The following is an 11834-nucleotide window of genomic DNA, read 5'->3' on the forward strand; positions in this document are numbered from 1 at the left end:
GGAAACAAGGAGCAGGCTGAAGTTCAGGAAGTAGTTCAGCTGGGCATAAAGCCTATTGGTCAACGTTACTGTAGTACACTTAAATGCATATTTCAAGCTAAATGCTGGTCCCAAAACAGCTGTTAGAACTGTGTGTTTTCTTCATTAGACAGCCAAAGACAGCAATGTGGAGAAGCTCCTGCAGAAATTGAACACCTGGTACCTGGAGAAAGAAGGTATGAGGATTTTAAGAATTTTTGTGGAGGTTTTTTGCAGCTTGACAGGTGCATGGTCACCTTATATTGATTTTATTATAAGGGCACATACATTTAAAAAAAATGCACTTGTGATGCATGAAAAGTATTTAGTTTGGAGTGAGATAATTCATGTTTGTGTATTATTTTTAAGTAAACTTTAATAAATCAAATTTCTTTCTGCTTTTGTGTTTCTGTGTCTCTCAGAGGCGCTGTACAAATCCTCATGCTGTTTGGTGACTCATGCCATCAGTCACTACAGTCCTGATGTGTTAAAGGATCATGCAGGAGTGGCTTTGCCGCTTGCGTTTTTGGGAATGCACCAGGAGCCCGAGGAGGAGAAAGGAGAGAGTGCCGAGGCCAATTTGTGGGCAGAGGTCTGGCAGGAACACGTACCGGGTGTGTTAACATACAGTATAAGCCACAATCTTTGTTTTAAAGGGTCCGAAATTTCTTTGCAAAATCCAAGTGGAGGTGTAAAGAATTTTGTGAAATATAATCTATAATCGAATGCCATTATGCTGATGTCACCTTACATGTTGGCAGGTCTTTCCTGAACTTTCTTACTATAAACACTATGTTAAGCAACAAGAAAAAAATTCCCCTAGGCATTTATTTAACTTGTAAAAATAAAAGTCAGTCCCTCCAAAAAAAAACCGCAATTATGCGATCACATGATTCAGTGGATGATCAGCCAAGTCCGCATATTTATGCGGGGGGCCACATTTTTTCAAATACGCCGCACTTTCGCCTCATAAATTGCGGATTTCCACATGCAAAATATGCGGGGTTTGCATAATTTCATAATCCCCGAATTTGCGTTGTGAAAAGTCATATATATCTTAGCAGAAAGTTGAAAAATGTTGAATTTACTTACTTATTATGAAGTGATGTAATTATGCCACTGCAGTTTTTGCAAGTTCCCGCAGTTTCATCGCATAAAAATGCATAAATATCCCTTCTATTCCATCGCATTTTTAAGAAAAGAACAAGGATTTTTGCCCGCAACAATCACAAAAACTTAAAATTGTCTGGAAGGACTGAAAAGTAGTACCAAGTGGTACGCTTGATATTTACTAACACAAGACTCCATATCAGCACAATATGTGCTGCGGCCAAATGGTACGGTGACGTATAGTGTAATGTAATGTTTGGTGTATAGAATAGGTTTTGTGAATTTATTTTGAATTGGGAAAATGATGTGCCCCAACATACATACAAAACATATATTGTTAGTTTGGGTTAAGAAAGAACATAACTTTATCATAAACTTAATACATTTTTTGTATTGTCTTTGTTCAGGTAGCTTTGGGGGAATCAGGTTATACATGACTGAGCTCATAGCTATTACACAGAGGGCTCTGCAGTCTCAGTCCTGGAAGATGAAGGCTCAGGGTGCAGCTGCCATGGCAACCATTGCTAAGCAACAGACAGGATCGCTGGTCGCACCTCACCTGGGCATGGTGTTGAGTGCACTACTACAGGGGCTTGCAGGACGTACCTGGGCTGGAAAGGTAATTCTCGCTCTCTATCGCTCTCCCTCGCCCTCTTCCTCTCGCTCTCTCACTGCGTGTAATAACTTGTTGTATCTCCCCAGGAAGAGCTGTTGAAAGCTGTTGGATCTGTGGTGTCTAAATGCAGGTTCGATTTTACAATTCGTTTATTTTGTTTGTATATGAACACAACAAGCACAGGTGATTAATTACTCGAGTGATACATTGGCCTGTCAGTCTTAAAGATGTGAGAGATCTCTCCCCAATTTTAAAATTGCACATACAGCCATCATAAAAATAGTCCGAACTCCAGTGTAATATAAATGTCACTTTAAAACAAGTGAAACGATGTAATAAAGCAAAATTTCCAACGTAATACCAAAATTAAAATCAAAAACTCTTTTTGTGATAACTTTTTCACTAGTTAACTCTTAATAATCAGCCATCATGATGCATCTGTAACACACACATACTGTATGCTGACCCTCTGTAATGTATCTGTGTTTGTCTGTGTGTGTCATGTGTAGCGAGGAGCTGCAAAAGCCTGCGGTGGGTCAGCCGACTGTAAGCGAGGTTCTAGATTTGGTGCTGAAGGAATGTAAGAAAGAAAATCTTGTTTATAAAATGGCGGCTTTACGCAGCGCTGCAGACATCCTGGAGTCGACCCAGACAGATCGTTTTCAAGCAATCACTGATGTTGTGCTTCCCATCATTAAAAAGGTGCAGTTAACCACACTTCTCTATTAAAGCTTCTGAGCTTTGGCATTTCAGCCCTATTGATTTACATTTTACAACAGAAAAAAGTGCGTTTTCATTATTTTAACAGCTTTTAACTGATTTAAGGGCGGCATTTGATAAATTAGTGAGGATTTATTGTGTTTTCAGAACCAGCCAGCCAATGCTGGCTCCCCGAGACGTGTTGATGATGAAGACGACGATGATGCTAAAGCTCGTGAATTGCAAACAGAAGTTCTGCTGTGTGCGTTTGAAACGCTGGGAAAAGCCTGGCCAAAAACCGTCCAGACACAGAGTGAGTCTCTGTGTTTTATGCTTTTAAGCTGAACACTTAGAAAACAGAAAGAGCTCTGATTGGCTGCCAAACTTGTAAACATAAGCTGTGCCCTGACCATGTGCAGCAATTTTTTTTAGGACAAATGTAGAAATTCTTCCATGTATTGTGGGGTTTAATATGTGTTTTGTTTTGCAGGTCAGTTCCAGGTGGAGGTTTGTAGCATGATGTGTGATAGACTGAAATTAAGCACATGGAGGGTTCAGCTGGGAGTTCTGCGCTCCATGCGGATCTTCTATCAGGGGTATGATCACACGCTTTATTATTTACACATGGTGTAATGTGTTAAAAAAAAAATATGTATTATGTTTTGAGAAAAAAAATGCAAATCCAAATATGGATTAGAACTTACAGTAGTTTTGTCTTATTTTTCATTTGCGAACTAGGTTAGGGGTCTTCAACTAATCTTCTTTAAGGGTTAGATTGTAAAAATGTTAATATGATGCAGGCCACTTTTATCCCTATTTTTACCTTTTTTATATATATTTTTACTTTTGATTGTTATGTCAAAGAACCATGTCAGTTTTTCTGCTTTTGATTTTATGAAAGCTTTAATGATCATTTAGAAAGTATTCTTGAATCAAATGTAGCTTGAACAAAACAACTTAAGTTGAGTGACTATGAAACAAGTGTAAATATGCTTTAAGGTCAGAATATGCTCCAGTTTTAAGGGGTCCTTGAAATTTGTTCTCCCCTGTAAGGGGTCCCTAGTTGCATTAGGGAGTTACTCCCTAATGATTGAACAGTGATCTAGACTAGACATAAATAAAACATGAAGTAAAGAAAATACCAACTGAAATGCCAAGTTTATACTAAGTCTGGTGTGATTTTTCTATGTGCTATAGTTTGCTGCTGTTGGATAAGGATCACCAGAATCCTGCTGTACTTGCAGAGATGTTGACAGAGACTTGCACTGCCCTGGCATCACCACTAGGTGGGGAACCCCTAAAATAACTCCGTTCACTGGCACATGTCTTTTCATTTAGACTGAACTAACCAGCACTCGTTTTTTATCCCACAGAAAACAAAAGTTATTCATCTGTAAGAACAGACGCTTTGACCGTAGTTGAACTTCTTTTGAAGAGAATTGAAGGTATTGTTTTTGATCTGAAATTCATATACGAGTTATGAGAAAAGTTGAGGTGCACAATGTTTTCTTAAAGAGATAGTTCACCCAAAAATGAAAATTCTGTCATTGTTTACTCACTCTCATGTTGTTACAAACCTGTATACATTTCTTTGTTCACAAAGAAGATATTTTGATCATGAGCTTCCATAGTATGAAAAAATAGGGGAGAACCAGGGCGAAAGTAACGCAGGGCGAAAGTAACAAAGTGAGAGGCCCTGATAAATTTGCATTCCAAACTATGAAAGCATCTTTAGCACGCAACCCTTGACAGAGCTGACAAATATCCTGTTATTTTCTCACCGTTTTGCGCATCTAGGTCCGGAAAGCTGTTTTCCACCATTATAAGTAAATTCCTAAGCGGTCATTTTTTCTTATAACGCGTTGTGTTTCTGGTTTCATGTGTTAAAGTACTGATCAATCTACAGGTTAGTGCTCTAACACATCCTGAAGTAAATTGGGTTTAAATGTCTGGAGTTCCTGTCAGGAAGAAAGTAACATTTGCTACTTTTGTACTGCTGCTAATACTTTTGCGTTATGTTGAAAAATTATATTAATATAATTTGATTTAATTTTATAGTGTTCAAACTGTAAATTTTTATTTATTTTAACAATTCAAGTTTGTTCTGTCAGGTTGCTTTTGAAACTTTGATGAAACTGAAATTTAAAATGAAAATGTATTTTCATTCTTTTTTGCAAAGATCAAAATATGTTTGCAGTTACATATAAACAAGGTCACATTCATGTACATTTACTAATAACAAGTGTAACACAAAAATCTATCTTGTTCTTTTGTGTTACTTTTGACCCACCTGTGTGTTACTTTTGTCCCTGCAGACAGGGTCAGAAGTAACAATGCGCTGAAATTATACTGAAGTCATTTTATATTTGTTTAAAATTCCACCTGATATTGATAGACCACACTTGTGAGTTACTGACCACAGCAAAAAATATATCTAAAACATTATCTTTTAAAATTATAATGATAGTAGAGTAAATGATGACAGAATTTATGCAAAACTATCCCTTTAAGCAATGTTTTATAACATTATAATATAAATAATATATACATAATCAATAACATTATAAATGATGTACATGGAGTGTTAAGTCTGAAAGTCTTGGCCCACTCTTATGGGTCATGCTGACTTTATGACCAAATGAGTTACTGCTAATAATAATGACAGTAATAATGGTACTTTATTTAGTAGTTATAGGGGTGATTTACATTTCGCGTCGAAAACAGGACCGCTTCTCCTCCATCTTTTCGATGTAACATTGTGAAAGTTAAAGTATTTGAACTGGCTGCGGCACATGGAAAAAATACGAAATGTGTATAGCCCTATAGTCGTCACTTATTCATAATAGTACTGCACTGTAAAAAAAAAGTTGGTTCAACTAAAAGTTGCCTGTTTGGCTTAAAATTTTAAGTTAATTCAACTTAAAAATATTAGTTAAAAATTTTAAAAAATGTTGTCAAGTGAATTAACTCAAAATTCTAAAGCAGCCAGGTTACATTCTTACATTAAAGGTGCAGTGTGTAATTTTTATAAGGATATCTTGACAGAAATGCAAAATAATATACAAAACTATATTATCAGGGGTGTAAAAAGAACTTTTTATAATGAACCGTTATGTTTTTATTACATTAGAATGAGAAGTTTTTATCTACATACACAGAGGGTCCCCTTACGTGGAGGTCGCCATTTTGTGCCGCCATGTTTCTACAGAAACCTTTAACAGACAAACTTTTTTTACTAAGTTGTCTCTGACGATGACATGTTTTACCGGTGACGGCTACTGTAGCTTCTCTATGTGTTTCAAAAGCGAGGGGTGAGCAGTGTATTGAGCCGTTAGTTGCAATTTGCAACCTCACCACTAGATGCGTCTAAAATTTACACACTGCACCTTTAAGTTGAACCAACAAATCTTTATTTACTGTGTGTGACAGCTGACTTTATGTTGAAAAATTATATTTATATAATTTGATTGAATTTAATTTTATAGGGTTCAAACTGTTAATTTTTTTTTTATTTTTTAACAATTCAAGTTTTTACTTTCTTACTTAGTATTTTTGTCTTGTTTTCAGTAGAAATATCTAAAAAAAATCTTAAATCCAGATATATTTTCCTGATGAGCGAAATTACTTATATTAATAAATATTAAAATATTAACCAAAAATATACAATTTAAGTCATTTTGTGCTTAAAACAAGCAAAAATATCAGTTAATGGGGGGAGAAATGTTTCCTTGAAAGATGTGTTTAAGAACAAGGTAAACTTAATTTCAAGATTTTTTCTCACACCATTGGCAGATATTTTTGCTTGTTTTAAGCACACATTCAATAAAATTTTATGTTTTTGGTCTAAAAACTAGATTTTTTTCTTAGATCATTTTGCTCATCAAGAAAATACATCTTGATTTAATAATTTTTAAATATTTTTACTGAAAACAAGACTTCTTTACAAAAACACTAAGTAAGAGAGTCATTTTTTTCACTATATGTACCATCTATGTATTATAATTTGTAATGTTGTGTGTTTGTAGAAAGCGATCAGTGGGACTGCTTGTCTGAGAGAAGTCGTCAACAGCTTCAGCGTTCTTTAGCTACTATGGAAACCGACAACCGTCCAGATCTCAAGGAGAAAGCCCAGACAATGAGAAGAAAAATACAAGCCCTGCCGTGAATAACCTTCCCACAGCCACACTCCAATAATAAAACTTTCAATATTAAACCACAGTCCTGTCGTACTCGCACAACAGTACACTTACTATGCCGCAATGTCTCGATTTAAATACATGGAAGTTTAATTCGATCCATTTCTAATGAGGAATATGCAGTGGCCGCCACACACATTCTTTAACCAGTGTGCTGCATCTGACTACAGTCAATTATTCATGTTGACTCAATGCATTTTAGCCGTTTGGGTTTTTTAATCATTGAATTTGTGCATTGTGAAAATGCATTTAGATCTTTCATCTGGGGCTGTGTCTATTTTGCTAATGTTATTGAAATTTGTGGAGATTGTGAAATGGGTTGACACCGTTTGTTTCAGAGATGAATTAAGATCTGGCTTGTATTAGGGCAAGAATTGCACCGTATACACTGAAGTACACCCTCACAGGGTGTGCGACTACTGCAATTTATAAAAATGTAATCGACCTTGTTTGGCTAATGGATTTCTAAATTATTAAATCTGTCCCTGTTTGCTTTCATCCATTTAATGCTGTTGAAGAGGAATCACACCGACAACAAAATGATCAATCCCTACTTAAAAATTGTGTTTTTAAGTGAGAGTTGGTGTAAAGTTATTGTGTATTAAAGGGTTTGTAACATAATTGAAACTCTAATCTGTATTTGTTTTTGTGTGTGAAATCATCCTACATAATTCTGCAAAATATGACCTTGGTATCATTACAGTTTTTCCCTCAGTCGCTTTCAAGCATCTCAAATCATTCTTAAATTTGTAAAAATTCTCAGAATAATTTGTACAAACTGCACATAATGGATGTTCTGCAAAAGCCTGTAACTTTTTCAAAATCCTTAGTTCATCTCTCAAAAGCAATTTTTTATGTCCGTGAACATGTCAGTCCCATTAAAATGGCAAGTCATTGTTCATGAACAAGACAGTCAAAATGTGTAGCCATGTTGTGAATATAACAAGAGTACACAATTATAGGTGTCAGTATTTTCTGAGGGGAACTTTTCGGCTATAATTTACACATTTTTGATGTTTGTAAATGAACATGGGTGCACTTTTTCAATTTAAGTTCAATTCAAGTTATTAAAGGGGACAGAGAATTAAAAACCATTTTTACCTTCTTTGTTGAATAATTGTAGTCTACCCATATTCACAAACATACAAAAAGTGCTCGACATGCTAAACATCTCAGTCTCATAGAAATTCCTCTTTTATGTCAGCCAGAAAACGGCCCAATCTGAAAAACTGATGCTTATGAAATCACAGGCATCTCACTGCCCCTCCACTTTAAAATAATTGGCTACATTTTTTGAGTGGCAGCAAAGTCAGCCAATCAGTAATGAGATTGCAAGTTAAGCCAGTAGGGGGAGCCAAATAGGTGCAAAACCACTTGTTTAAAATCCCCCACCCTAATAGAGCTATCTGAGAGAGGTTTTTAGGAAGCTTCCAAGGCATGTTTTTGTCTACGTCATGCCACATCACAGAACAAGGATAAATACCCCGTTCAATCATTCTATGTCACCTTTAATTCAAGAATGTGAAATATTGCATTAGAGGCTGGAATTCGCATTTACACCTTTACTTTTTTCTGTAAAAGTTACACACATTGTGGTATTGAATAAATCATGTTTTACAGTATAAATACAAAATGACAAAACTACACTGCAAAAAATGATGTGTTAATTTTTAACACATTGTGTGTGTCATGCCATTTAAGGCGTTATTTCATGTTAAAAAAAATCAAAAGGGGACTGTGTAGGACTGTGGTGAGCGGCAAAATGAAAAATAACACACAAGGTGTGTTAGTATAGGGACAACACATTAAATGTGTCGTCCCTATACTAACACACCTTCTGTGTTATTTTTTTATTGTGCCGCCCACCACGGTCCTGCAACATTAGATCAGAAATGTCTTGTCTGCAAGTGTTCATTTATCACAAAATAGAGTAAATCGAGTAACCAGCTGATTTAAATTTTAGTACTTGATTTAAAAAAAAAAAATACTATTACCGCTAAAAGTAGCGGAATTACAGTAACGGAATTACTTTGTAACCATTACTCCCGTCACTGTTTTTAACACAACTTGTGTTGTCCCTTTCATTTATTTTAACATGAAATAACGCCTTAAATGGCATGACACATACAATGTGTTAAAAATTAACATCATTTTTTGCAGTGTAGAAAGGTTAACCAAATAATTAATAAAAAAAGCCCTTAAAATTTTCTCCTGATGTCCCAGGCTGGCAGGCATAAAATATGTAAATATATTTGCGAGTTCCAGTAAACAATCTAGCTGGAGCATTTTGGAGGTATCATTGTAGAAGGCACAGTATGTAAGGGATAATGTAGAGGCAGCCGGTAGTTATTGGGAAATAAGCCCCGACAGTGTGATCAGGACCCGACGCGAAGCGGAGGGTCTTGTATCACACTGAAGGGGCTTATTTCCCAATAACTACCGGCTGCCTCTACATTATCCCGCTTATTACACGGCTACTTGCCACATGAGAAAAAAACTGGACATGAATATGAATTTGAAACATTTTATTGGCATATTTGTATTAAATTAACATTTTTATCCTTCCGCGAAACTTTGCACAGATGCATAAAATGATCGTAATACCTTATTAAGATCCTCTGCTTCATACTTGTCTGTCTCCATTTTTTCTCTTTTAGCCAGTCTTTGAGAAGTTTTAATGCCCATTCTGTATTTTTTTGTGTGTTGGCTTCGTAGCTGTCATGCTCTATTTTGTCAAGTTCAGTCTCAGTAAGCTCTCTGGGTCTTGTCGTGGTTGTCGAGTGTTTGTCACAAGATGGGAGATGGTCCTCACTGCGGAACACAACATCCAGGGGGCGGGGTTGGATCTAGATCCAACTCCTCCCACTTTATATACTTTGTTCCGCCAAATGAACCAGTATATTTGCGTTGTTGCAGCCCGCAATTAGTTGCAACCTGTGGTCACCAACGTTTGCTCTTATCAATTTAAGTGTACGTTTGATTAATAATATAGTTGAGAAAGATTCATAATTTAGAAAGTATCACAGTTAGGTGTAAGGGGAGGTAAGGACACGTTCCCGACAGTTTGATATCACTGAAGGGATTTATTTGTACATTATCCCACTTATTACACAGCTATTCCTATACGAGTAAATATATAAACTTATTTATTTGATATCTTTTATTAGCAAATTAAAAAAAAAGTAAACCTGTTTCCTAATGGCTGTAAGCAAACACGTTAAAACAAGTTCAAAGTCCATACAAGATAAACATTCAATTTATTAATTTCTAAATAGCATGCCATAGCCTATATATCTTAATAATTATGCATATTAATACTGTATCCATTAATAGGTCTTAAACTGCATGTGGTAAGATTACTCGTAGTAAGCTTACCCGAAATGTTTTACTCCAAAAAATTATAGCAAAAAACTTACATTTCACCCTAAAGGCACTACTTTTATTGTAGTCATAAGTGAAGTTAGTTATTATGTCAAAATAATAACTTAATTTAGTTACGACTAAATGCGGAAATGGTAACGCAGCAACACGTGTATGACGTGTCTTGTGGTAAAACTGGCGACCAATGGGATCTCTGGATCGGGATCCAGCTCCGCCCCTGGATCTAAATCCAACCCCGCCCCCTGGATGTCGTGTTCTGCAGTGAGGCGCTACTGGAAGATGGCGCCAAACAGACAGTAATCTTTATTGATCTTTATTGGCGCGGAGCGATTTTACTCGTGAAAGTAGTCCGGCTATGCGTTATTATTTTGGAGCGGTTATTATTTGAAAAGAACGAACCTGCAAATGTCTCAACTGACCAATCAGAATCAAGCATTCCAGAGAGCCGTGTAATAGTGCCGAAGTCATGACGTCACTTTGTAGGCCAACCCGGAAGTTAGCGGCGCATGGGTTCCCTCGATCGAAAAGCCATTCATTTTTCCCATAGACTTTTGGAAAATCGCAAAAAATAAGATCTGTGTTCAACAAAGAGTTATGAACCTTACACGTTTTGTCTATCAAGATAATCTTTATAAGTTAAACGAAAATGTATACATTTTGAAGCCTAAATAAAGCCGTCAGATATAAAATGCTAACGGTATGCTATAAACGGACTACAGCGCACCGGTCGCGGATCAACGTCATCATCAAGCTTCCTCAAACTTTATTTAAATAACACGCTCGCTCATTATGATCTGCGCTGTTTATGGACACTTATCCACTTTTTCATGAGAAATATTGCCCATTCGTTATTTCCAAAAATGTTAGAAATGTTGTTTACGCGTGCCTCTTTGAGATTTTTTGTTAATGTTTTATTTATTTCTTAGTTTATTATTTCGTTAGTTTATATAAACCTTAATATTATTTTCTTTGTGATTAAGGTTATTATGCATGATCATTGCGGCCCAAATAAACTTTAAAGATTATCTTTCACTGTATTATGTTTGATTGTATGTTTGCATACCATTTGCTAATTCGCCAGAAAAAAAACCATCTCAGAAGCCCTAGCTATTGCCGTATCAATTTCCAATCTTATGTAGTTTTTCTTACTTAGACGATAGAAAACCATAGATCGAGGAGAGAACCACTATAAATCTGGACATAACAGTGCAGCTTAGATGCTGGTTTACTTACCGGTATTGTAAGGGCCAGCATGAGGGACAAGGTTTATCAAGTCTCATTAAGTAAAACTATGGAGAGATAGAGGAGTTAAATAAAGTGTTCTATGTATTTATAAGATAACTATACAATCTCTGAACAAACAGAACACAGTTAAATTCCAAACATTTATTATAATGGTTATATATATAATTATATATGTTGAATTTAAAGAGAATTGTCCAATAGCATCAATGCTTAAATACAATATATTATAATTAAACCATACATGTTCCCTAAATAAACCATATATACTAATTTTGTTCACATTTTCTATATATTTTTACCTGGTAATCCACAAGCCCTAATGTGAGAGCCTGTGTAGTAAATTTTATCTCACATTACTGTGAGCTGACTGGTGTATAGTTACAATAGTTTAACATTTAATTTTTGGTATTTGTTAGACAAGTGACTTACAGTGCATTCAAGCCATAGATATCAGCGTGTTCTCTGGGAATTAAACAAAAGTTAACAAAATGCTCCAATCACTGATCCACAGAAACATTGCAGCAAGTTTTGTAGTAAACATCTTTATTTTCATAAAATAAGTAAACTGA

General features: G+C 35.7%; 1 protein-coding gene across 1 annotated transcript in view; it reads left to right on the top strand.

The window, feature by feature from the left end:
* ecpas (Ecm29 proteasome adaptor and scaffold) overlaps positions 1 to 7272 on the top strand; it is a 28143-nt gene extending 20871 nt beyond the window's left edge. The window contains exons 40-49 of the mRNA XM_065254601.2: positions 149 to 215; positions 441 to 632; positions 1536 to 1747; positions 1831 to 1874; positions 2254 to 2446; positions 2612 to 2756; positions 2934 to 3039; positions 3641 to 3729; positions 3817 to 3888; positions 6469 to 7272. Coding sequence (XP_065110673.1) covers positions 149 to 215; positions 441 to 632; positions 1536 to 1747; positions 1831 to 1874; positions 2254 to 2446; positions 2612 to 2756; positions 2934 to 3039; positions 3641 to 3729; positions 3817 to 3888; positions 6469 to 6608 — 1260 coding nt within the window. The 3' untranslated portion in view covers positions 6609 to 7272. The remainder of the gene's footprint in view (positions 1 to 148; positions 216 to 440; positions 633 to 1535; positions 1748 to 1830; positions 1875 to 2253; positions 2447 to 2611; positions 2757 to 2933; positions 3040 to 3640; positions 3730 to 3816; positions 3889 to 6468) is intronic.
* The last annotated feature ends 4562 nt before the right edge of the window (positions 7273 to 11834 follow it).

This window comes from Paramisgurnus dabryanus, chromosome 4 (assembly GCF_030506205.2).
Source record: "Paramisgurnus dabryanus chromosome 4, PD_genome_1.1, whole genome shotgun sequence".
NCBI classification, from domain to species: domain Eukaryota; kingdom Metazoa; phylum Chordata; class Actinopteri; order Cypriniformes; family Cobitidae; genus Paramisgurnus; species Paramisgurnus dabryanus.